The 26,054-nt window shown below is 44.5% G+C and overlaps 1 protein-coding gene across 1 annotated transcript in view; it reads right to left on the minus strand.

Annotated features, from left to right (window-relative positions):
• Positions 1 to 4,729: 4,729 nt before the first annotated feature.
• The window catches only part of LOC135177896 (vitellogenin-2-like), a 29,413-nt gene continuing 8,088 nt past the window's right edge, over positions 4,730 to 26,054 (minus strand). Inside the window, exons 11-37 of the mRNA XM_064148317.1 lie at positions 25,201 to 25,419; positions 23,845 to 24,062; positions 23,029 to 23,126; positions 21,578 to 21,702; positions 21,367 to 21,468; positions 20,619 to 20,738; positions 20,340 to 20,529; positions 17,947 to 18,040; positions 16,877 to 17,062; positions 16,334 to 16,478; positions 15,991 to 16,213; positions 15,725 to 15,900; positions 15,090 to 15,366; positions 15,048 to 15,051; positions 14,602 to 15,010; positions 14,080 to 14,130; positions 13,298 to 13,387; positions 12,354 to 12,566; positions 12,117 to 12,259; positions 11,130 to 11,268; positions 10,548 to 10,683; positions 9,921 to 10,107; positions 9,518 to 9,609; positions 8,371 to 8,468; positions 7,332 to 7,491; positions 5,926 to 6,087; positions 4,730 to 5,053 (exon numbers count right to left, since the gene is read on the minus strand). Of these exons, the coding sequence (XP_064004387.1) occupies positions 4,935 to 5,053; positions 5,926 to 6,087; positions 7,332 to 7,491; positions 8,371 to 8,468; positions 9,518 to 9,609; positions 9,921 to 10,107; positions 10,548 to 10,683; positions 11,130 to 11,268; positions 12,117 to 12,259; positions 12,354 to 12,566; positions 13,298 to 13,387; positions 14,080 to 14,130; positions 14,602 to 15,010; positions 15,048 to 15,051; positions 15,090 to 15,366; positions 15,725 to 15,900; positions 15,991 to 16,213; positions 16,334 to 16,478; positions 16,877 to 17,062; positions 17,947 to 18,040; positions 20,340 to 20,529; positions 20,619 to 20,738; positions 21,367 to 21,468; positions 21,578 to 21,702; positions 23,029 to 23,126; positions 23,845 to 24,062; positions 25,201 to 25,419 (4,176 nt within the window). The 3' untranslated portion in view covers positions 4,730 to 4,934. The remainder of the gene's footprint in view (positions 5,054 to 5,925; positions 6,088 to 7,331; positions 7,492 to 8,370; positions 8,469 to 9,517; positions 9,610 to 9,920; positions 10,108 to 10,547; positions 10,684 to 11,129; positions 11,269 to 12,116; positions 12,260 to 12,353; positions 12,567 to 13,297; positions 13,388 to 14,079; positions 14,131 to 14,601; positions 15,011 to 15,047; positions 15,052 to 15,089; positions 15,367 to 15,724; positions 15,901 to 15,990; positions 16,214 to 16,333; positions 16,479 to 16,876; positions 17,063 to 17,946; positions 18,041 to 20,339; positions 20,530 to 20,618; positions 20,739 to 21,366; positions 21,469 to 21,577; positions 21,703 to 23,028; positions 23,127 to 23,844; positions 24,063 to 25,200; positions 25,420 to 26,054) is intronic.

Consider the following 26,054-nt stretch of genomic DNA (forward strand, 5'->3'; position numbering starts at 1 on the left):
GTTGGGGACAAGACACTGCCTGATGTTGCTGAGCCAAAAACTATCATAAACACTTTTGTTCACATTTCAATAACTGAATGCACTGAAAATACATTTTAAAACAAGTGTTCAAAAGTATTCAAATGTAGTTAAAGCCAAAATATTTATTGTGCAAGAAAACACTAATTATCCTTATTCACTGGAAGCACCAGGTGCTTTTACAGCCTGTTCTGACTTTGCCCAGGTTATCCTGACCTGACCATAAGGCACACAGCTTATCTAACTGATAGCACCTCACCAGGGTTGTGCAAAATGGCCCAGGCAGCCCTCTTGTGACACTGTGCCAATACCTACCCTGCTGTGAGTAGGACAGTCTGTCACCCACAGTGCTGCTCTCCAAGGACAGGGAATTCACTCAGCAACACAAACCTCCAATTGTTGTCACAAAAGCCATGGCTAAATACTGCTGATGTTCACTTTTCTCTCTTACAGGGCTAATGCATCAAACCTTTCACCAGTGAAATTAGTCACAGAGGGGTGTTAAGTGAGGGTTGCCCCCATAAAGTCAAACAGGTGAGGCTGATGGGCATTACAGACACAAATCTTTTGCCTTATAAAGATGGTTCACCCAAACTCATTTCACATCATACAACAAGGGCCAGCATCTTCACCCCATGGCAGAGCCACCTTCTCTCATCAGGAGGCATTTCCCCTGTCCCATTAGAAGCAGCCTTGCAAGTTCCTCAAGATGCTCTTTGTTCCAGGGTTTGGCCTGGTCCCCTGATTCCCTGGTCCCCCACAGCTGGGGCACAGAGCTGTTCTTAGTTGGAGCAGAGAGGGCCATCTGCATCCCTCCTGGCAGGAGAGAAGCCCCAAGATTGAAAGGTTCACATTGGTGTTTCACAGCCACTCTTTGGCCACTAACCTCTGTGGGTGGGGAACAGAAGCCACTGCCCAGCTCATGCTGGGAAGGGTGCTCACCAGTTTCTCATCAATAGATCAGTGGCTTCTATCCAAGACAACTTAGTCTTCATAATGCACTTCAGCTGATAGGTTTTTCATAATTGGTAGCTGGGATATAATTTATGTCTGATGAACTGTGACATAAGATTTTGTCTGCAGGAAAAAGGAAGGAAGGAAGGAAGGAAGGAAGGAAGGAAGGAAGGAAGGAAGGAAGGAAGGAAGGAAGGAAGGAAGGAAGGAAGGAAGGAAGGAAGGAAGGAAGGAAGGAAGGAAGGAAGGAAAAGAGAGAAAGAAGAGAGAAAGAGAGAAAGAGAGAAAGAGAGAAGGAGAGAAAGAGAGAAAGAGAGAAAGAGAGAAAGAGAGAAAGAGAGAAAGAGAGAAAGAGAGAAAGAGAGAAAGAGAGAAAGAGAGAAAGAGAGAAAGAGAGAAAGAGAGAAAGAAAGAGAGAAAGAGAGAAAGAGAGAAAGAGAGAAAGAGAGAGGGAAAGAAAGAGAGAGAGAAAGAGAGAAAGAGAGAAAAGAGAAGAAAAGGAACAAGAAGAGAAGGAAAGAGGAGAGGAAAAAGAGGAGAGGAAAAAGAGGAGAGGAAAAAGAGGAGAGGAAAAAGAGGAGAGGAAAAAGAGGAGAGGAAAAAGAGGAGAGGAAAAAGAGGAGAGGAAAAAGAGGAGAGGAAAAAGAGGAGAGGAAAAAGAGGAGAGGAAAAAGAGGAGAGGAAAAAGAGGAGAGGAAAAAGAGGAGAGGAGAGGAAAAGAAAAGAAAAGAAAAGAAAAGAAAAGAAAAGAAAGGAAAAGAAAAGAAAAGAAAAGAAAAGAAAAGAAAAGAAAAGAAAAGAAAAGAAAAGAAAAGAAAAGAAAAGAAAAGAAAAGAAAAGAAAAGAAAAGAAAAGAAAAGAAAAGAAAAGAAAAGAAAAGAAAAGAAAAGAAAAGAAAAGAAAAGAAAAGAAAAGAGGAAAGGAAAAAGAAAAAGAGAGTTAGAAGTGTGGCAAATGTTTGATCACTGTTTTACCAACATTGAATGCTGGTTCTGATTGTTTTAGCATCTCCCCCTGTAAAGGTGATGGCACGTGATAGAAAAGCCATTCACTAGTCAATTGTGTCATGTCTTTGGAGACTTGTTAAATGGTAAATGTAGCTGAAGATTTTGGGTATACAGCTACTGGTGACTGGTAATTGAGGCTCAAAAGCTAGTTATTACAGCATAGCTATATGCAGCTGCACAGTTGAAGGCAGTGAGGACTCTGGGCAGGGCAAGCAGTGGAGTGTGTTGTGATGGCAGATTAAAGGCAACAGCTCTTGTATCCAGTGTCTCTAAAACACTAGACTGTAACAACGAACCACAAAGCATGACAATCCAAACAGTAAGGGTCCTCCCTGGGGGCTGTATGAAATCTGCCTGGCTGTGCAGGCAGGATCACCCCAAAAGCCACATCCTGGGACTTGCACCATCTCGCTCCCATCCTACCCCTTCTTTTGGCAACAAATGCATCCCCAGTGACTTCTACCATGCTGCTGCCACACCGCAGGATCATCTGTGCTTCTACTCCAAGTGTGGGCAAAAGTCTTTGGTGAGGACTTTTGATTTTTCTTGGTTTCTTAATAGAATTGAACTCACTTATTTTCTCGAACATTTCTCCAGTGTGTCAAGAACTATTTCATCTCCCAGGCTGTCCCTGCTGCATTCACAGCCCTTTCAAGCTTCATGTTTCTCCAGAGGATATAATCTGAATTAGGATGGAAAAAAGAAGCAGTCCATGAAAATTGTGAGGTCTGCTGTGTCCAGGACCTGCTCTGGACAGCATTTCCTTTGAGCTATACTTGTCCCTGTCCCCAGTGGCGGTGGTGGGGAGGGGCAAAGGCCTCCCTGCCGCCCTTTGAAAGATGGATGCCAACAGCTTACATCTCCCCACAGTCCCACAGGTGCTTTGGATACCATGGTGGCTGGGTGACACTCATCTGTAGGGCTCCTGCCAGGGCATTAGGGCTGCATTCATCACACCATTTGCAGCAAGCACAGGGGCTGGTATTTGAGCACCTCCTCAAAACAGTGCTCCAGCTGAAGTAGCCTGGAAAGAGAGGAGCCCTGTAGCTGTCTGCTCATGCCAGAGCCCTGCCATGGATCCCAGCTCCAGGGTCATGCAAAGCCCTGGCTTCTGCTGGATTTGGCCTCAGGGATTACCTGGAAAGGCTGAGCTTCCTATCACTGCTCCGTGTGACTTCCAGACAAGCAGCAAACCCAGCATCTCACTGCTTTACTGCTGCTGCCAGGTAGTACACAAACACTGCCTGCTCCCAGCTCCCCACCACTTTGCAGTGCAAGGTACCATTACATACAGTTTAAATGCTGTCATGGCATTTATGTCTGTCTTTCAAGCATATTTCTCATAGTATTAAGGACATTAACCTCCCAAACTAGAAATCTCACATCCCAACAATAAAACTTCCATCCACACATCCACTGAATCATAGAATCAACCAGGTTGGAAGAGACCTTCAAGATCATCCAGTCCGACCTATCACCCAGCCCTATCCAGTCAACTAGACCATGGCACTAAGTGCCTCAGCCAGGCTTTTCCTGAACACCTTCAGGGACAGTGCCTCCACCACCTCCCTGGGCAGCCCATTCCAATGGCAAAGGTACCAAAGCTGCTTGAGAAAGCAAAGTGACAAGACTTTTACAGAATGTTCTCAAGAGTTTTCAATAACTAGCCAGTGGTTACCTCTCCACCCTGCATGATTTTCATGTTGGGTTTTCTTTCCACTGATTTCTACTGATTTATAGACCCAGGTGTAGTGCTTCTCTTTAATTTACCAACCTTTTAAACAGTTCTGTAGGATCATATTCTGCTTTGTAGCTTTTATAGTGACGTTTGTTAACAAACTTTGTTAATAAAAAGTGACTTTGTGTTCAGTCCAATGGAAGTGGCTCTGTGTGTGTGTGCATTTATTGTGAGAACACAGGTGGATTAATGCAGATAAGAAAGTACAGTACCCTATCTGTTGAAAATGCTGTGAAACTCCTGATGACTTAGGCTGCCAGCAATCTCACTGCCATCAATAGTTTTGGCTATGCCACCTTCTAAAGGAACACTTTGAAAAATTAATTCACCTGGTGTGTATGCTCAGCCTGCAAGCACAGCCTTAGAAGTAAGAAGAAAACTTTCAATTCACTGAAACCCTTTGGGCTCCAGCAGCCACAGCAGATCTGAGTAGACAGGAGGCAGAGCCTACTTGGTGATAGTGCCACAACAAGGGCTCATTCTGAGCGTAGAGGCTGAGGCACCTCACCTGAAGTGCAAAAGTCTGTCTCTGCTTCAGATCCTTTGACAGGTGGTAACTCTACCATGTCCTCTTCAAAGGCCCCTGATTCAAGCTAGTTTCTGCATCAGGCACATAACACGACTCCCTCAGAGTAGCCTTATCCAGTGACGTGAGATTCAGGCTTATTCTCTGGTCTTGCTGTTCCCTACATGATGTGCAGCACTGACACACCATGTAGTTGCTGCAGAGCATCACAGCTGAGTTGCTGCTGCAGAGCTTGCTGCATGGTACAGAGGTGGTCAGTTCCTGCTCTGGGTGCATAGGGTGCCAGCACCAGGGAGGGAAGTACTGGAGGAAGCAAGTAGGAGCCTGGTACCACAATTAAGCAATCCATATCCCTGAGGGGACTTGACAGACACACACCCGGTGCACAGATGGTAATCATGGACTCAAGGAGTCTGTGGGATAGGGAGTGACAAGAAGAACCACAGAACTCCCCTTTCCATAACCAGTGAAATAAGGAAACCTTCATACTTTTTCCGTGCATGGATTTATTACGAAATCAGATATTTATGGGAAATCATAACAGTTTTTACACAAATAAAGTTCAATACTTTAAATTACTCAGGAAGATTCCACACAGTATCTCTGTTATTCCTTAAGATGAGTTTTCTTGCACCACACAATAAAAACATTAAAGTGTTTCCGTTTTTTTGCTGTGCTGCAATGTACAGCTTCACGCACTGCAGTCTTCATTCTCACAAGAACATGCTATGTGTGCATCAACAGTGGCCTGCAGATCCTCTGACTTCTGGTCAAACTTGGCTTGTTTGTCCGTCAGGCTGGTAGCAGAATCTGGTGGGCAATGCAAACAGCAGTGGTTTTGCAAGGTGCAGTATTTATCATGTCATTACTAGGCGTTAATTACAGCAGGCTTGGCTTCTCCTCACATATTTGTGTCTAAGTTACACAGAGACGTTCCAAGAAACCCACTTCATTAATAAGTCAATTCTACCTTGAAAACTACTACTTCCATGTAGAGTTTTATTAATAATACATTTAGGAAAGGATATTATGATCTTGAAGTAAAAACAAACTTGGAAAACAGACATGATCCTCTTCTCCATGTAATCTATATCTACCTTATCTAATCTCTTCTAATCTACAATATACTTATTAAAAAGGCATTCTTCTATATCACTGCACCCCTGTGCAGGAGTCTTGTCTAGACCTGCCCTTCTATTGCTTAGCTCAGTGAAATAGGGTCATGCCCAAAGGCAATGGTATATTTAAATATACAAGATGAGGATCCCCATTTCAGGGTGCTGCACGTGATAAGATGCAGCTGAATCCTCACAGGTTGCAATACATAGACTTCCAGATGAACGACAGTGTGATTGTACTGCCACCCTGCCCTTATCTTGTTAGCTGAAAGCACCACAAAGGGCAGTTTAGTTTAGATCCCAGTATAGGGGAAAACATAGTGAAAATCACAACAGAGAGCTGTCTCTTTCACTAAAGGAAGATTTACATATAAAAAACCCCAACACCCTCTCAAAAAAAAACCCAAACCCCACGGAAAGGTCTTCACTCAGTACCCCAGAAAGTTCCCTCTACCTGTGGATATGGTAGATGGGTCATACATTTCAAGTGGGATAACTGAGTCAAGGCACAATCCTGTTAGGCTTTTGTGCAGATCCTATTCAGTAGGATTTCTATTGACTTACCAGCTGGGAGACAGTGGAAGCCAACAGTGACTGGAGTAGTCTTGGTGGCAGAGCATCCTTTCACGCAGCGCAGCACAGCCTCTGTAGAATAGCACTTGGACTCTACACCCACAATCTGAACTGTCTTCTCAAGCTTCACAAAGGAGTGCTGCAGTTTGCAGGCTGTAACACAGTTATTGCTGATAGTTTATGTGCTTGTACAACCCCCCCCACACACACACATTTCCCCAGAAGCATCCATCTGCCAAGGCTGACAATTTGCAAACAACCTTCCTCTATGAAGACTATATTTTGATCATAATTGAAGCAGCATCACTGACTGATAAGCTTTTCAACTCAGCTAATTAGATATGGAGCTGTGAAAGGTAACTTTCAAATGTAACTGGCATGTGGAAACGATCTGAGATACTTCCTAGTAAGCATTTTTCAAAGCAAACTGGCTTACCAAACAGCTGCAAAACCATGTTCAAAAGCACTTAATACCCAGCAGTGAAAATAAAGGGAGTCTTTCTGACCAAATAAAAATAACCACTAAAGAATTACACTACTACCACTGTCATCCAGACAGAATAGCTACAGAGAGAGACCAACAGTCATTGCTGCCAGCCAGTAATATTGATCTAATTTCAGAGAAGCAGTTAGAAGTGTGTGAGAAGCTAAATAGTTTATTCCTGACTATAATAAGCTTTATTCTCTAGAATCCCATACGTCCAACCATACGTGAAATGAAACACAACATAAGGTCACTAACTGACCATGGGAACATTGTTGTGTACGTGCATGTGGACTCCATGTCCATTGAAAGCAAGTTTAATGTCCAGCCTTCTTGACAAAGATATAGGAGAATAACAGTAAACACACAGCTAAATATGTAGAAGGCATCTCCAGAGACTAAAGGTGCCCTTTCCACCAGGACAAGGCTTTACAAAGGCAATGTGCCTGTTCTCCTCACAGCACTATACCATGCTGTTGCATAATAATCTCAGTTGAGAGCACACCATAAGATCCTAATCTACTCAAAGACTTAAAAGACATCTTTTTCCTTTCAACCATGTAATTAAGTCCCTGAAACTGTTTGTGCACTTGAGTGCTTTGCTGGTTCAAAAATCAGGTGGTGAGCCATTGTAATGATTACTAATCCCCATCTGATTTTTGGTGGGTGAAATGCTGGAAACTGATGTCTGGAAAATGCTGCTGTGCATTTGATGTGAGTTTATCATCTTACATTTTCTTCTGATCTTCCTCTAAAACACTTCAAAACTGAAACAAAGACTTAAGGTGTAACTTAATAATGATTTTTTTTAAAATGCTTATTGTAAAAAGGTTTATGGATTTTAAATTTTCTAAACAGAGCCTACATTTTCTGAACAACTGCATAATATTATCATCTGTAAGAGCTTGCATACCTCCTGTACAAGCCTTTTCTTCCAAAAGCCAAGAATGCACAAAGCTCACTGCATCTTTAGCTAGATATCCATTTGGCATCCGATATTCCTGTTCACATTCTGCATCATATTTTCCACATATCCCACACGTTTTTCCTGCCATCCATAAAGCAACTTGAATCTTTGAGGAAACAAAAAAATCAAAACCATTTCAAGTTAAGAAAAATAATACCCACGGAGTTGATTTTTGCTATGCAAGTCCTTTCTACTATAAGTTAGCGTACAAACATTTAAAATCTCTTTGTTAAGAATTCTAAAGGGTCTGATGCCAAACTCCTGTGGTGCTTCATCATCTTTAACCATTACAGCCTTTAAACCCTTCTATCCTGGTGGTCCTTTCCAACCATAGTGATTAGATGTTGTGCTGAGGGACTTGGCTTGGTCAGGGTCTTGTCAGTATGAAACTAGTGATTGCACTCAATGATCTTGAAAGTCTTTTCCAAGCTAAGAAATTCTGTGACTTCTATGCCAGTCTAGTATGTTAATTTATTAACAATCTAGCCTATTTATATGCTGAAGCTTTTTTCTGTTTAATATTTTCATGGCACAGGCAGTAAATACAGGATGATTTATCAATTTCTTACATTCTCATTTCACATTATTTTTGGCATAACCTTTAAAGCTTTCATTCATCTCACGTATCAGTGGTTTCATTTTTGCTGATTTAAAGAATTATACAGCTGTAAGACCATTGGACAGGAGCTGAAAGTTCGTTTTCCTTGCAAAGGCACTGCTGACTCAATGCACATACTCTCACAGGCCCATTTACCAAACACTCCTGTACTGCAGGAATAACAAACTTTGGGTGAAAGATTCTCACTTCTCCCACTCCGAAATAAAGAGCAGAACTGTGCAATCCTGTAGTGTCAACTTCCCTTTCAGAACTTTTTGGGCCTTGCACACATTTGGTGATGCCATTCTATACTCTCACAGTAGTACATAAAGATTAAAGAGAATACTATGGAATTTTCTCAACACCCAAGCTTATGAAGAACAATACCTTGAATGAGCGTCCATCAAAGTACAATTTCTCAATGCCATAGGCTGGGGCAATAAGTGCAAGCCCTTGCATTTCACTGTAGATCCACAGAGAAGCACCTAGAAGAAAGGAAAATACAACAACCTAAAACCAAAACCAAAAGTCTGGCCTCTACGAGAGAGAAAAAGCAACTGTCATGTTTCTAGAGCATTCTTTTCCTTGAAATTCCTCAATTGTTGTATTCAAGAGGGAAAAAAAAATCAATACAATACTGTAGAAATGTGTATATAAACAGGTGTCTGCAAAAGGTTTGGAAAGAATGATCACATATTTATTGGGTTTTGAGTTAGTAACATCTTTGTAATAATTTCCAGAAACAAATGCAGATCTGTCTATAATGCCTGCATAGTTGTGCAAGTGGACAGCACCCTGAGTACACTGTACTGGAGTAAGGAAACATAAAGCACAGCTTGACTGCAACTGGAGATATTTCCAGCACAACTGTCACTTCCCAAGTATGTGACAAATAGGACAGAGCTCAGCACTGCAGGACACTAACACAATTTCAGCAAGACTTAACCTGATTTGTGTACTACAGCTCTACAGCCAGGAAATACCTGCATTTTGCATAGCACAATGTGAAACAAGCTCCTCCTGCCCTTTCCACAGCAAAACAAATACTCCTGCTTTGAGAGAAGCAAGCAGGCTATTTTACCCCTTCTCCATATTTGTTCCTAGCAGATTTCAGAACGTTAGACAAAATGAGACAACTCAAACTGGGAAAAACATCACCATACAAGTGTGGTGGATTTTAGAAAAGCTTTACTTTAAAAGGTTTTCATCAAGCAAGATTTTATAGTATAACCAAACCACTACACAGATTTGGAACTCTAGTGGGAGCTGCAGTAATGTATGAAAAGGAAGAGTCTTCATCTTAGCTATAAGCTTGCCTAGTTTGGTCATTTCAAGGCTCTTCACACTTTCATCAGTCTTTCTAAATGTTCCCATGCAAGTGAGTAAAATGCATGTTCTTAAATACTGACCTTACAACCAACAGTAGAAATACTTTGTTGAATACAAACTCATAGAACCTCCTTGATAGTTTTTTAGTCTTTTCTTTCTTTCTCCCAAGACATACTTGAAAAACAGCAGATGCTGGGCCACTTACCATCAGAGGAGTATGTGACATTTGTTGTGGGGCTTTCAACCCCATCTACCCGCAGTTTGACCTGTCCCTTCTCAGGCTGCATATCAATTTCACTGTTAAGGAGAAAAGTGTTCATAGTCTGTATCACATGCACGTGGTGACAAAGGCATTTTCCTGCTCACTAGTTATCATTGGTCACAGCAGAAGCTGATTTCAACCACTTAAATCACATCAGCAGTGTTCTTGTCACCCTAAATGCAGGATAACATCATCACATTCAGCAAGCATGGAAAGTACATAAGGGAGATGCTGAAATGCCATGGGCTGCCAGCCACTGCAGTAAAGCCCAGAGCTAAGCTCCTTTCCCATTAACTATGGACAGTGCAGTCCCTCGTGCTCCCAGAATGTGGCAGAAGTCACTTACTGAATGCCGAGCTTGATGTTGATCGCTTTCAGGCTCGCAGCGTCGTCAGCATTCCTCATCATCACCACGAACTTGAGGTCAGGACTGCAATCCTGTGCCAAGATGTGATAGCAGTTTGCCGGCATGGTGTAGTTAAACCGAACTTCATTGAAGGTTGTGATGGTGTTACGGGAAACTGAGCAGCGAGCTGGGTAAATAAAATGCCACTGAATGTTTGCTTCTCCTTAAAAGAAAGTGATTAAGTAACATACCGTGGGTTTAGTGCTACCTCATTTTAGCCTTTTTTTTTTTGCCCCACTATGTGATATTTTTATGTGGATTACAGACACTTTGGGCTACTAAGCACCCATAAATGCCAAAGGTGGCATGGGAAATGTACTCCTCTATCAAGCAAAAAGTAATTGCCAGAAGGTTCAAATGTTATCAATTCAGAAGTTGGTATCTCGATCCCTGAAACACTGATGATTTCTCTCTGCACAATACTCTCTCCCAGTTGAACAATTCTTCATATTATTACAGCACATTTCTTAATTAGCTGGAGACAGATATCCCAGAAAAATTCAGGAGGTACTGAAGTTACTGAGGAGACAGAAGACGTCATCCTTCTGAACTTGGTTAGTCACTGACCTTTCAAATTCTCGAGCACTGCAGAGGGGGCTTCAGCAAAGACATTCCAGATGGGAGGCTGCAGCTCTGAAGCTGGTATCTTTGGACCCACGGGGAGTGAGAGGGGAAGCCTCATGGCTTTTTCATAGATGATCATCTGAAAAGGAATTAAAAAACACAATTCAAAATATATTTGTGCCAGGTATTCACAGCAAACAGTTGAGATCAGCTTTTTCTCCTATTGGCAGTTTGATATTACTTTCTTCCACTATGAGTGACTTTATGTGGACTTTTTCCACTAGGGCTGGCAAAGCTCATCTGACTTGCTGTTTGTGAGCTTTTAGCTTCTGCTTACAGCTTTCTAGTATCATGTGGGTCATCATTCAGATATAACTGGGAGAGAATGAATCGCCTCCCCTTCACAAGTGGCTGGATGAACACTTATGGAGCTACTACAAATGGAAATGCATGTCATTATGAGTACCCATGGAACTCTCTTTTTCCGTGAGCAAAGCCACTCTATTTTGTGTTCCATCCAAGAATATTCAAAGTTGAAAATAAATAAAAGTTGCTTTCATCATTTTCACTTAGACTTAAGCTTACATCAGGAAGCTTGATGACAACATCACATGTTCTTGGAGAAGTCAGAGCCACAATCGCCTTGGCTTGTTGAGAAGGATTCTTGTCTGCTTTTTCAGAGAACCCCAGCATAAATGCAGCCCCAGGGACAAACTTGTAAAACCTTTGAAAATTCAAATCAGAAAGAACTTGTGAAATAGAGATGGCAAAAAGAAGCACACATCCCAACCAGGCTGTTTCACATCTGCGTGTATGTCGTGTACAGAGCCTTTAGGATCACTGGTTAGGTCCCTGTGACCACTCCCTGCTTTATGGATCAAGTGTTCTGTGAAAGGAAGGGTCTGTTCCTCAGCTTTCAATAATTATGGAGAGGGTCCAGCAGAGGGCTGGAGAGGCTGATTAGGGAACAGGAGGGCATGGCTTATGAGGAGAGGCTGAGGGTCCTGAGGCTTTTAAGTCTGGAGAAAAGAAGGCTGAAAGGGGAGTTGATGAATGTTTATAAGTATCTGAGGGCTGGCCAGGACTGGCAGGGACAGGCTCTGCTCACTTGCTCCCTGTGATAGAACAAGGAGCAATGGGTGTAAGTTACAGCAAAAGAGGTTCTGCCTCAACACAAGGAGGAACTTCTTTACTGTAAGAGTCACAGCACTGGAACAGGCTCCCCAGGGAGGTCATGGAGTCTCCTTCTCTGGGGACTTTGAAGGCCTGTCTGGATGTGTTCCTCTGTGATCTGTGTTAGATAGTATTGTCTTGCTCCAGCAGGGGGGTTGGACTCGATGCTTTCTTTGGGTCCCTTCCAACCCCTAACATCCTAGGATCCTATGAATAAAGAATCTCTACACTACAGTAGGATTATGATCTCCCACTCAGATTTTACACCTGAAGGCAGTACTGGAACAAATCAGAGAGTAATCAAGGAGTACTTTAACCTCTAGAACCTCGTGAGTGGATGCTGATTTTTCCCAGTTGACTGACATCACAAAAGAGTATCTGTAAAGACTAAAATCTCACCATTCTGCTATGGATTTGACACTTGATGGAACTTTAGACCACTTCACTTTCACTTGTGCAGCAGGGTGGTCAGCAAACCTCCCGGTGACCAGCTCAGTTGAAACATAGTAGTCTTTGCAATTGCGGCCCCATTTCAGGTAAGCCTGTAAAGGAGAGGGAAACAGTCCAGGTTTAAGTGCATGGAGCGTGGGTGTCCTGTGGTGCATACAGCTGTAGGTAACGATTTCTCAGCCTTACCGCTGCCTTGTGAGCATTGAGGACTGAAGCATCTGCACAGATCTTCCACTTGCTTGAATCTGTGAGGTTTGATACAAATACCTGCACCCGGGGCTTGATGGAGTCAATATCAGCATATACCACAAGCTGGAGGCCTCTTATTTTCTTATCATTACGAATGCCATGAAGGAAAGCAGCTAATACTGGTGTTTTAACATCTCCCAAAAACTTGGGCTAAGAAGAAGGGGGAGAAAATATGAAAATAATGTAAATATAAAAAGGGTTACCATGGCATATTTTTAGATGCAAGATCTAGATGCATAAATGAAAAATAAGCAAACAGACTGCAAATACCCAGCAGCATGTGCATCTCATACATAGGCATATGCACCACACACATCCCCCTGTAAGCTGTTTTTGATGTGCATGTGTCTCTGCATGCAGAGATGCAATTTATCACTGTGTTTTAGATGAGCCTAAATTTGTGCCGTTTCCTGAGCTACAGCTGATGCCATGGAAATATTCATATTGTTGGGATACAGTAATGAGTTTATATGATTTGAGCTGTTAATACCCATATATTTGCTTGTGAATGAAAGGAAGTGGTACAAGCTGACTAACAACATCACCTGTCACTTGTATTCATCACTCATTCTCACAACAACAACATCCCTCAACTAGTGTCCTCCTGTTTCTCTCTCTGGTTGGTCTGTTGTCTTTCACCTCAACATTTCAGCTGTGAGTTCTGGGGCAGGCAGTGTTTTAAGTAAGAAGCATCCTTGCCCCACCGCAGAGGAAAGTGTATGTGGGAACTATGGTGCATGTCTCACTCTTGATTGATATCTGAGACTTGAGAGGTTGGTGTTTCTGACTTCCCATTTTCCTAGCTGTGCAACTACTGTAACTGTGTGGCTATTCTGCCATTCTTCCAAACTGCCAAAATCCCTAGAAATGATGCAACTAACCTGGAAATCATCTTGAGATGAGGCATGGCTGGATTTTGCAGAGGAGTATGTGCTTCTCAGGCTGTCAACTGGGATTTTCTGTTTAGGGAACTGCAAGAAGAAAACACACAATCCTCAAGGTGGCAACTTAGAAGCATACATGAGGAAATTGCTCAAAGCAGCACTGAAAAACACTCTTTGTCATGGCATTTGGTGTTGGTAAATACATGTTCCAAACCTGAGCAACTCAGTGCCCTGCAAAATGTCATTGGAATGGGCTGCCCAGGGAAGTGGTGGAGTCACCATCCCTGGAGGTGTTCAAGAAAAGACTGGCTGAGGCACTTAGTGCCATGGTCCAGTTGATTTGATAGGGCTGGGTGATAGGTTGGACTGGCTGATCTTGGAGCTCTCTTCCAACCTGCTTGATTCTATGATTTTATGATTCTCTGTGGTCTAGCTCTGAAAAAAACACCCTTTTTTTACCTAAATATATATGAACTCTCAGAAGAAAGATGTCTAGATGAGAATTCCCCATGTGAAAAAATTATGTGTCCCCAGTACCTTGTACTGCTCTGACAGAGCTTTGCATCTACTTTGCAGAACAACAAATGGCATCATGTGCCCAGCACAAAGAACATAGCTGTCTTTACGCATCTCAGAAGACCCACTGCAGTTGATTTGGTGTTCTAAATGTTATCTGTACTGTAATTTTCCTCAATAAAGACAACGAGCTGCCTTTAAAAAGTTTCCATTTGACTCATGACCAATTTCATACTTAATTTACTGACGAAAGAAAAACTCACCTCTTGCCTGTGCGCTGATTTAAAGCGATACTGATAAATCTCATTAACTTCCTTTGAAAAGAAAAACATGAAGATTAAAATCCTCAGAAGAAAAGAAATATTGCAGTTACACTGAAATCTGAGCACTGGGAATTAAGTACAAATGTTAGTAATTATGATTCATTCATAGTTCTGTATGCTTAGTCACAAGCACACAATGCAAATTTTGAATGTTATATTAAGCATTAATATTTGTAAGGCATTACCACAAAGGCAAGAAAGAAACAAGCAGAGTCTGTTGACAGAAAGTAGTCAATTGACCAAAAAAATTTATTTCCTGCCTATAAAAAAGGCTTCAACAAACTTGTGGCAACTTTAGAGATGCTTTGAAGTCTAAATGTGAGTCAACAAATTCAGGTGGGTTTGCAGAATAAATTTTGCAATCCTATGTTTTATATTTTCCTGATTTATGATGCAAAGCCAGCTGCCATCAGCAATGTGAGTCACAAACATTAGCAGCATCAGTTAGTTTTACTTAGTTACCCATGTTTTGGAATCGCTGCTGCTGCTGCTGCTATCATCTGAATGTCCCGAATGATGCCTATGGCTATGGTGACTGGATGACTTGCTGCTGCTGCTGCTGTCATTCAGGTATCTTGAGTGATGTCCATGGCTATGATGACTTGACTTGCTGCTGCTGCTACTGCTCTTGCTACTGCTACTACTCTTGCTACTGCTGCTGCTACTACTGCTCTTGCTACTGCTGCTACTGCTCTTGCTACTGCTCTTGCTACTACTGCTACTGCTCTTGCTGCTGCTACTACTGCTCTTGCTACTGCTGCTACTGCTCTTGCTGCTGCTACTACTGCTCTTGCTACTGCTGCTACTGCTGCTACTGCTCTTGTTACTGCTGCTGCTCTTGCTGCTGCTACTACTGCTCTTGCTACTGCTACTACTCTTGTTGCTGCTGCTACTACTCTTGCTGCTGCTGCTCTTGCTGCTGCTACTACTACTACTGCTGCTCTTGCTACTACTGCTACTGCTGCTCTTGCTACTTTTGCCACTACCGCTACTGCTCTTGCTGCTTGAATCTTTGTTTCTTGCTTTCTTTACTTGATCGTTCTCTTCTTCATCCACAGCCTTTATATGATCAGGAGCAGCAGCAGATGATGAGGAAGAAGAGGCGACAGCTGAGGAGCCAGATGAGCTGGAGGGATTTTTTGCATCAGGGTCTGTCCCAAGATCTGCTAGCATAGTGTTTTCTTTCTTAGAAGCTTGCTTCTTCTGGCGTTGTGTTTTATTTGCAACCTGCAAAACCATTTCAAAGAGAAGTGCAAGAGAGGGGTATATCCACTTCTGTGTTTACAGAAGCTGCTCACATCAGCCTTTCAAACTTCCCTGCCTCACTCAGTGCAGAAGCCACAGAGCTCCCTTAGGTCCACTCTGCCCACCTGAAATCGAGTCCAGCACAGAGGACCAGCCCCTGTTGGATGCACCTCTTAGAATCGGTCCATCCAAATGTGGCACTGCCTGACAGGCCTGGCACTGGCATCTTTGAAACTAGCCCCAGCTTTGCTTTTCTGTGCCAGTTTTCCACACTGAAGTTCAAATTCTTGGCTTCATTTATAGGAAAATACTCCCTTCTCCCATGCTCCAAGTGTCTTACCTTGAACACATTTTCAATGCCTAGAATCTTTTTCAGTTTAGCTTGAACATCCTCATACAGAGATGACTTATCTGCTTCCTCAGTCTTTGAGTTTACCACATCAATTACTTTGGAAGCTGCTCTGGATCCTGCCTGAATCTCCAGCTGAATTTTGTCAATATCAGCATCTGTTTGAACTACATATCAGTTGCACACATTAGAAGGTTATACAGCTTCAAATAGCACCAATAAACTTAAGACAACAAAGCTTGTGCTCGATATTGTACCTGGTCTCAAGGCTATTTTAGCTTCATGTTCTCCAATTAATCGGTGCAAATAGGTGTTTTTCAGGAAGCTGGCATCCTGTGACTTTCTGGAGAAGCAAAGCTGGCAACCAAGGTGATTTAGTTTGACACAAATGTCTTGTTTATGACTTTTTCTTCGTGTGCCATGGTCAAAGTCCTCTTGAGAGCTATAGACTTGTTTCTTTGGTGTGCTGTCAGGTCCTTGCTGCATTAGAGAGAAGTGTGTGAATACCACTTGGCAGCATACCATAGGCAAGAGTAAAACTGCAGATGTGCATCCCAGAGAGAGTAAATCCTACTATATATGCAAAAAGGAGTAGGTTACCGTTGTGAAACCTTCACTGGAAGCTCTCTCTGCTGGTTTGAAAGGTTCTTCAACAATACTTGATGAAGCATCTCCTGGAAGAATTGAGGTCCTCTTTTCGACACCTAGCTCCGCGATGTTTCTTGACACAGCAAAAGCCTTGTGCCTGTTGAGATAAGCACAAAAGCAGGTGAATCATTTGCAGTAAGAGTTCACAAGACATATGGGTTCCTTACATCATAGGGATACGTTTGAGCAAAATTCCAAACCACGAAAGGTATTAGTTTAAAAATAAACATTAAAGCCCCTGAGAGACAATAAATTAATAAGCCAACAAAAATGCAAACCACAAAGCAATAAGTCAACTAAAACAAAAATCAGGCTCCTAAATAATTTAGGTATCTTTTGACTTTTTATTCCCCTATTTCTCCTCCTTGTTCTTTACCCCAGAGATTTTGCTACACACTGAAAGGTCACTGTCTCTCAACAAATCTCTGTGAGGAGGTCAGTGAATAATGAATTGTACAAGGTCTCAGCGAGTGTTCTGACATAATGTTTCTGTACCTTCCAACCACTATTTCCGTTTCCTCACGGCATGGGTTTGTTTCAATCTTAATGTTTTTCAGTTTGATGTCTATCTTCCCATCAAATTTCACTGGCACTTTGATCAGGGCCTTCCCTTGAATTTCAACAGCATGTTGGAAGTATTCTGTGTTGACGCCCATGGTTGCAACTGTCTGTACGTACAAGCTGAAACAGAGCGAAGAGGTCAGATGTGAAAGAGGTGCTCTTTTCCAACAGCTGTGTCAGCCTTTGCATTAAAAAGCTTCCATCAGAATCATAGAATCAACCAGGTTGGAAGAGACCTCCAAGATCAGCCAGTCCAACCCTATCCAGTCAACTAGACCATGGCACTAAGTGCCTCATCCAGTCCTTTCCTGAACACCTCCAGGAACGGTGACTCCACCACCTCCCTGGGCAGCCCATTCCAATGCCAATCACTCTCTCTGGCAAGAACTTCCTCCTAACATCCAGCCTATACTTCCCCTGGCACAACTTGAGACTGTGTCCCCCTGCTCTGGTGCTGGTTGCCTGGCAGAAGAGACTGACTCCCACCTGGCTACAGTCTCCCTTCAGGCAGTTGTAGACAGCAATGAGGTCACCCCTGAGCCTCCTCTTCTCCAGGCTAAACAACCCCAGCTCCCTCAGCCTCTCCTCATAGGGTTTGTGTTCCAGGCCTTTCACCAGCTTTGTTGCCCTTCTCTGGACACGTTGCAGTATCTCAACATCTCTCTTGAATTGAGGGGCCCAGGACTGGACACAGCACTCAAGGTGCGGCCTGACCAATGTTGAGTACAGGGGAACAAAAACCTCCCTAGTCCTACTGGCCACACTGTTCCTGATGCAGGCCAGGATGCCATTGGCTCTCTTGGCCACCTGGGCACACTGCTGGCTCATCTTCAGCTACTATCTACCAGTAGGCCCAGGTCCCTTTCTGGCTGGCTGCTCTCCAGCCACTCTGTCCCCAGCCTGTAGTGCTGCTTGGGGTTGTTGTGGCCAAAGTGTACAACCCTGCACTTGGCCTTGTTAAATCTCATCCCATTGGCCTCTGCCCACCCATCCAGCTGCCGTACCTTGGTTTTATGTCAGATCGAATCTGTACAGTGGATTCAAGCAACTGGGAAGCTTTAAAATCTCCACTTAAAGGGGGAGTTATCTTTCCATCAACTGCAAATGATAGAATAATAATTAAACATGGTTAAGAAAAGGATTTGAATTGAAACAAGATACATTTTCCAGGAAAAGGTAATTTTTTGTTATGTCTGGAAAGTAAGACAGACTTTGGGGTACATGACATCTTATATGAGTCTTAAAAATACTGAAAATGCACAGAAAACATGTTCACAGAATCAAGCAGGTTGGAAGAGACCTCCAAGATGATCCAGTCCAACCTATCACCCAGCCCTAGCCAGTCAACTAGACCATGGCACTAAGTGCCTCATCCAGTCTTTGCTTGAACACCTCCAGGGACAGTGCCTCCATCACCTCCCTGGGCAGCCCATTCCAATGGCAAACCACTCTGTCTGTCAAGAACTTCCTCCTAATATCCAGCTTAGGCAAAAGTTCTGATGCAACATGTTGAAAACGGAAATCCAATTACAGTAATGAAATGAAGTGCTGACCCAAAGGGAAAGTCTGTTAATTGGCATGATCTCAGAATTTCAGAAATGCTAGGAGCCAAAAGGCAGAGCAAGTGGTGGCTGGGCAACCAGGCTGAACAAACTCTGTTCTCCAGTCTTTCCTCACATCAGGTGTGAATATATTTCTTGTATTGTGAACCCAAAATTGGACACTGTACTCCAGGTGGAGCCCACAGGTGTGTTTAGTAGAGTGGGGAAATAATTTTCATGGTAGCTCTGCTCTTGCTGTTGCAACCAGTGATGCAGTTGGCCTTTGTCACCACAAGAGCACACTGCTGGCTCACTATACTAGCTTGTCCTCCAGGCTTCCCTGCCGCTTTTCTGCAACGGTGCCAGCCTTTACACTTTCAAACGTTACTCCATTCCGGGTGAAGGACTTTGTGTTGCCCTTGTTAAATTTCATCACGCTTACATCGGGCTATATGCTCTGGTCTGTCCCTGGGTTGGAAGCCTGAGCCCTCAGTGCAGTGACTGCTCCCAACAATTCATGGGATCATAGGATGCTCGGGGTTGGAAGGGACCCAAAGAGATCGTTGAGTCCAACCCCCCCTGCCAGAGCAGGATGATACTACCTAACACAAATCACAGAGGAATGCATCCAGACAGGCCTTGAAAGTCTCCAGAGAAGGAGACTCCATGACCTCCCTGGGGAGCCTGTTCCAGTGCTCTGGGACCCTTACAATAAAGAAGTTCCCTCTTGTGCTGAGGCAGAACCTCTTTTGCTGCAACTTACACCCATTGCTCCTTGTCCTGTCCCAGGAAGCCAGTGAAAAGACCCTGTCCCCCAACTCCTGACCAGCCCTCAGATACTTAAAAACATCTACTAAATCCCCTCTCAGTCTTCTTTTCTCCAGACTAAAAAGCCCCAGGTCCCTCAGCCTCTCCTCATAAGCCATGCCCTCCTGTCCCCTAATCATCCTCGTAGCTCTCCACTGGACCCTCTCCAGCAGATCCCTGTCCCTCTTGAACTGGGGAGCCCAAAACTGAACACAGTATTCAAGATGAGGTCTCAGCAGGGCAGAGTAGAGGGGGAGGAGAACCTCCCTTGATCTGCTGGAACACTCCTCCTAATACACCCCAGGATCCCATTGGCCTTCTTGGCCACAAGGGCACATTGCTGTGCCATAGTTAACTTGTTATCCACCAGGACCCCCAGGTCCCTCTCCACAGGGCTGCTTTCCAGCAGATCACCTCCCAGCCTGCACTGGTGCAGTTTATTATTCCTCCCCAGATGCAGGACTCTGCACTTGTCTTTGTTGAACTTCATCTGGTTCCTCTGTGCCCAGCTCTCCAGTCTGTCCGGGTCTCTCTGGGTGGCCACACAGCCTTCAGCTGTATCAGCCAAGCCTCCCAGCTTGGTGTCATCAGCAAACTTGCTGAGCAGACACGCTGTGCCCTCATCAATGTCATTGAGGAAGATGTTGAACAGGACTGGCCCCAGCACTGATCCCTGGGGGACACCACTGGTCACAGCTCTCCAGCTGGACCTGGCACCATTGACCACCACCCTCTGAACTCTATCTTGCAACCAGTTCCTAACCCACCTCACTGTCTGCTCTTCCATCCCACACTTCCTCAGCTTGCTCACTAAAATGTCATGGGAGATGGTGTCAAAGGCCTTGCTAAGGTCAAGGTAGACTACATTTACTGGTTTCCCTGAATCTACCCATTCAGTTATGGCATCATAAAATGCTCTCAGGTTACTCAAGCATGACTTCCCCTTGGTAAACCCATGCTGACTACTCCTGATAACCGTCTTCTCTTCCAAGTGCCTTGAGATGCTCTCCAGCTCTCTCTCCAGCACCTCTTGGCCTCTGGGAACTCACCGCTGAGTGCCACACGCGCCAGAGCAGCGGTGTAGGAGGCGTACTCCAGCGGCAGCCCGGTGCAGCTGGGCACAATGTACCGCAGCTCCCCCAGCCACACCGGCTGCGTCCACTGTCCTGCCACGCCGCTGCGGATTTGGTTGAGGATCCTCTTTATCGCTGCGTTCCTGTCAGCAGGTTCTAGCACAGTCTGCAGTGAAACAACAGAGATCCAATCTGTTTGGAAATAAACCCAAAATACTGTCAAATCTTGTAATGAAAAGTAGGGGTCCCTGGTACCTTCACAACCTGGTGCAGGACTTCCTTGTTGATGTTGACATAGGCCAGCTCCTGGCCAAAGAGTTTCAAGTAGGCTGATATCAATGAGGTTTCTTCTGGCAGTTCCTTCCACCCCAGCAGCTACAAAACAGATAAACGAGCAAAGTTCCCTAATGCAGCACTGTACAAATGGTAATTTTACCAGGAGATCAGACCCAGCACTGACCAAGCTGCAGTCTGCTTTGTCAACAGTGTCACTAATTCAGACTTACTCCCTGTCGCTGAGATGCCCATGAAGAGCCTCCTGTCCAGTGTTCCCCAGTGCAACGTGTTTACACGGAGCTGTTAGTACTGCTAGTGCCACTAAGCCCAATTTGAAAGCACAGCCATAAGTCATCTTTTCACTGGTAGAAAAGGGTATGTTGTAAACTAAGTGAAGTAGGGGAAAGGAGGGAGGAGGAAGCCTGGCAGGCATGAGACAAACACCATGCTGCAGCGTTCACCTTCCCTCTCTCCTTCTGGGATTCTTCTGCAGCCATACATGAAGTGAGGAGGAGGCAGGGCCAGAGTGGCAATTTGCAGAAGGCATTGCAGCTGTCACAGGAGCGATAACTGCTGCAGTCCCACTGCAGACCTCTCTTTCATAGAAATACTCACAATGACTGTTAGGTAGGTAGTGTGCCCTCTGAGACAGGGCTTAAGTAGTCCAAGAAGCCTCAGCAAGCACCCCCTCATCTAAGCCACATGCTGCATTGCAGACGCTACTCACCGTTTTGCCTATCTCCTTTATCTTTTTGTAGGTGGGATATTCAGCAAAGGGGATGTTCTGCTTCTTGATGACATCTGTGAGGCCTTCCACACGAACACCAGCCTACCAACACAGCAGGAGAAGGAGCAGTCCAAACGTGCTTACAGAGATGAAACTTTGGCGTCAGTTTCAATTTTCATTTGCTTTATTACTGAGTTAGGTAGATATTTACCTCCACCAAATCAGCCACTGACCCAGCAGAATATGCCTTGAGCTTGGAAATTATTGCTGATGGGAACATTGTTCCTGGACTGTTCATAACATAGACATCTCCAGCAGCACCAACTTTATAGTTATCTATGGCAGAAGTAAACAAAAGGCACATCCTTTTTTAGGTTTTTTCCCCCCCTTTTTTCAACTGTTGAGTTTATTATTCAAGATAATATTTGTATCTTTTTCCATTGCCAATGCTAAGACATAGCATAAATTGTAACTGTTCAGAGTTTAGGCAGAAGCTCTTCCTCAATGTGAGGAAAAACTTCTTAACTATAAGGGTCACAGAGCCCTTCACAGGGGTTGTGAAGTCTTCTTCTCAGGAGACTTTCAAGATCCACCTGGATGGGTTCCTGTGTGACCTGTGCTGGATACTACGATCCTACTCAATGATCTATGGATGTCCTTTCCAATCCCTAACATCCTGTAATCCTGTGATACTGACAAGTGGCCACTCACGTACTTTCAAATACGTGACTGTCAAATTTCATAGAATAATAGAATCATAGAATCAACCAGGTTGGAAGAGACCTCCAAGATCATCCAGTCCAACCTATTCCCCCCCCCCCCCCGCCCTATCCAGTCAACTAGACCATGGCACTAAGTGCCTCGTCCAGTCTTTGCTTGAAGACCTCCAAGGATGGTGCCTCCACCACCTCCCTGGGCAGCCCATTCCAACGGGAAATCACTCTCTCTGGCAAGAACTTCCTCCTAACATCTAGCCTAGACCTCCCCCATCACAACTTGAGACTGTGTCCCCTTGTTCTATTGCTGGTTGTCTGGGAGAAGAGGCCACCCCCCACCTGGCTACAATGTCCCTTCAGGTAGTTGTAGACAGTAATAAGATCATCCCTGAGCCTCCTCTTCTCCAGGCTAAACAACCCCAGCTCCCTCAGCCTCTCCTCATAGGGTTTGTGTTCCAGGCCCTTCACCAGCTTTGTTGCCCTTCTCTGGACATGTTCCAGCACCTCAACATCTCTCTTGAATTGAGGAGCCCAGAACTGGACACAGCACTCAAGGTGTGGCCTGACCAGTGCTGAGTACAGGAGAAGAATAACCTCCCTTGACCTACTGGCCACACTGTTCCTGATGCAGGCCAGGATGCCATTGGCTCTCTTGGCCACCTGGGCACACTGCTGGCTCATCTTCAGCCTACTATCTATCAGTACCTCCAGGTCCCTTTCTGCCTGGCTGCTCTCCAGCCACTCAGTCCCCAGCCTGTAGCACTGCTTGGGGTTGTTGTAGCCAAAGTGCAGAATCCTGCACTTGGCCTTGTTAAATCTCATCCCATTGGCCTCAAGTCAATGTTTTAATTGAAATGCAGAATGCTGTATTTCTCCAAATAACTTGTCTCTTATTAATGTATTTCTGCAGTGAAAATTTCCTGGTCATTGAACTGTTTTGACTCACCAAAGTAACCACCAACATGAATGACCTTGCTATACCGATAGCTCAGTTTGTCCAGTTTGGAGGCCAGCAGCTTCAGGGCGATATTGCAAGCTGAAGATCTGAACAAAATGAGAAAGGTAATAAGATGCAGAAGATATCCAGCATTTAGTTTGTCACTGCCTGCAGTGCTCACTAACAGGAACGTTCCAAAAACTGTTTGTAGAATCATAGAATCATAGAAACAACCAGGTTGGAAGAGACCTCCAAGATGATCCAGTCCAACCTATCACCCAGCCCTAACCAATCAACTAGACCATGGCACTAAGTGCCTCATCCAGGCTTTTCTTGAAGACCCCCAGGGACGGTGCCTCCACCACCTCCCTGGGCAGCCCATTCCAATGGGAAATCACTCTCTCTGTGAAGAACTTCTTCCTAACATCCAGCCTATACCTACCCTGGCACAACTTGAGACTGTGTCCCCTTGTTCTATTGCTGGTTGCCTGGGAGAAGAGGCCAACCCCCACCTGGCTACAATGCCCCTTCAGGTAGTTGTAGACAGTAATAAGATCACCCCTGAGCCTCCTCTTCTCCAGGCTAAACAGGCCCAGCTCCCTCAACCTCTCCTCATAGGATTTGTGCTCCAGGCCCCTCACCAGCTTTGTTGCCCTTCTCTGGACACGTTCCAGCACCTCAACATCTTTCTTGAATTGAGGAGCCCAGAACTGGACACAGCACTCAAGGTGTGGCCTGACCAGTGCTGAGTACAGGGGAAGAATAACCTCCCTTGTCCTACTGGCCACACAGAAGATTGCCCATTTCACTCTTGTCGCTACTTACATGTTGTACATGTACGGCAGACTGCTCTTTGACAAAGCCTTCATGTGGGAATACACAAAACTGGCCACCTGCAAATTGCTGTCCTTCATTGCCACGTTAGCTATCGTTGTTATTAAAGGAAGGGCAGGTCTTGTCTCGAAGATCACAGCACAAGCAATCATTCGCACTTCAGGGAAAAGTGACTGGTCTGCAAGGATCTGAATCAGATATCCCTGCACCTGTGGAGAGAAAACAGTGTCTGGAATCACCAGTAATTCAAAATTTCTCTGCAGGCTGGATCTGTGTGCAAGCTACAAGAAATGTGGAGAAAGAGGTCACTGTCCTTGCAGAAAGGTTTCCTGATCTTTTTCACTGCATCCTTTTCACAGTATCACAGTATCATCAGGGTTGGAAGAGACCTCACAGATCATCAAGTCCAACCCTTTACCACACAGCTCAAGGCTAGACCATGGCACCAAGTGCCACATCCAACCTTGCCTTGAAGTGCCCCAGGGACGGCGACTCCACCACCTCCCCGGGCAGCCCATGAAGAGGCCATGGAAGAACAGCCCCATGGAGAAGGGTGGGCACTGAATGTGAAATCATTGCCCCTGTAGCCATGTATTGGATCAGCACAATCACAACAGAACTGAGAAAAAAACATCAGCATAGCTTTTTGCACTATTGACATGTGAAGATCTGTGAATAACTCTGGAGGAAGCAATGGTAAATAATACAACAGATTCATTCTTTGGACTAACTCTGCTGACTCTGTGAGTGTGCTTCACTATTTCAGACCACTTTTAAAATGGGAGCTTCAGCAGCTCACTGAAGACAGTCTGAATAAGTGCTGTCTCACATAGCTCCTACATCTAAACCATCTGAAAAGCAGGAGTCTTCCCTACATTGACCACACCAACTACTTCAGCAGGAAGAGTCAACCTAATCTAAAAGAGGCAGACCAATATCAGCATTTTGCCTAATCTAAACTTCAGCAGATTCAACCTAATCTAAAAGAGGCAGAGCAATATCAGCATTTTGCCTATGTGGTCAATAGAAAGTGTCTTTCTCCCCTTGACTATGAAGGCAGACTCGATTATATGTCTGACCTTTAGGTGGCTGCATTTCTATCATGTATACCTAGCACAGTGTTATGACAGATGAAACACTGCTGGTATCCTTTCTACTGCCTAACAGCTTAGTAGAAAACATCAGCTGAAATTTCAAATTGTGTTGTGGTGTTCTTAAAGATAATCTTTGAATTTTCCTTTTAAACGTGGTGAGTCCACAGACAGGACACCATTAAATTCAATACCCTTTAGAGTGTGTAGGTTCTTAATTCACAAAGTAAAAACATCTCGGACACATCATACTTACTGCTTTGGCATCCTTCCAGGCTATTTTTCTTAAGGCCATTATGGCATCAACCTGAATGTGGATGGGGGTATCAGAAGCACTGGATGAAAATAAGGGAAGGAACTTGAGGATGCGCTTGATGCTGGCTGGTTCTCCTGCATTACCGATACACTTCAGAGCTAATTTCATTTTGTCTTCACGGCCCCTGTTGACTGCTTCGTCTGCCAGGTCATGGATGGGCTAAAAGCAAAGCACAATTCAGTCTCGTCTTCCTAATGTGTAGGCTGTTCACAATGTTACCCTCACCCACTAAAAAGCATATCACAATCATAGAATCAACCAGGTTGGTAAAGAGACCTCCAAGATCATCCAGGCCAACCTAGCACCCAGCCCTGTCCAGTCAACTAGACCATGGCACTAAGTGCCTCAGCCAGGCTTTTCTTCAACACCTCCAGGGACAGCAACTCCACCACCTCCCTGGGCATCCCATTCCAATGCCAATCACTCTCTCTGGCAAGAACTTCCTCCTAACATCCAGCCTATACCTTCCCTGGCACAACTTGAGACTAGGTCCCCTTGTTCTGTTGCTGATTGCCTGGGAGAAGAGACCAACCCTCACCTGGCTACAGCCTCCCTTCAGGTAGTTGTAGACAGCAATGAGATCACTCCTGAGCCTCCTCTTCTCCAGGCTAAACAACCCCAGCTCCCTCAGCCTCTCCTCATAGGGTTTGTGTTCCAGGCCTCTCACCAGCTTCATCGCCCTTCTCTAGATGCATTCCAGTCAACTAGTTTTGATGAAATCAGTCAGTGATGTCACCTCTCAGGATTTTACCATACAACATGAAAACCATGTTTTCAACGATGAAGCAAATATC

The sequence above is a fragment of the Pogoniulus pusillus genome, chromosome 8 (genome assembly GCF_015220805.1).
Source record: "Pogoniulus pusillus isolate bPogPus1 chromosome 8, bPogPus1.pri, whole genome shotgun sequence".
Lineage (NCBI taxonomy): Eukaryota > Metazoa > Chordata > Aves > Piciformes > Lybiidae > Pogoniulus > Pogoniulus pusillus.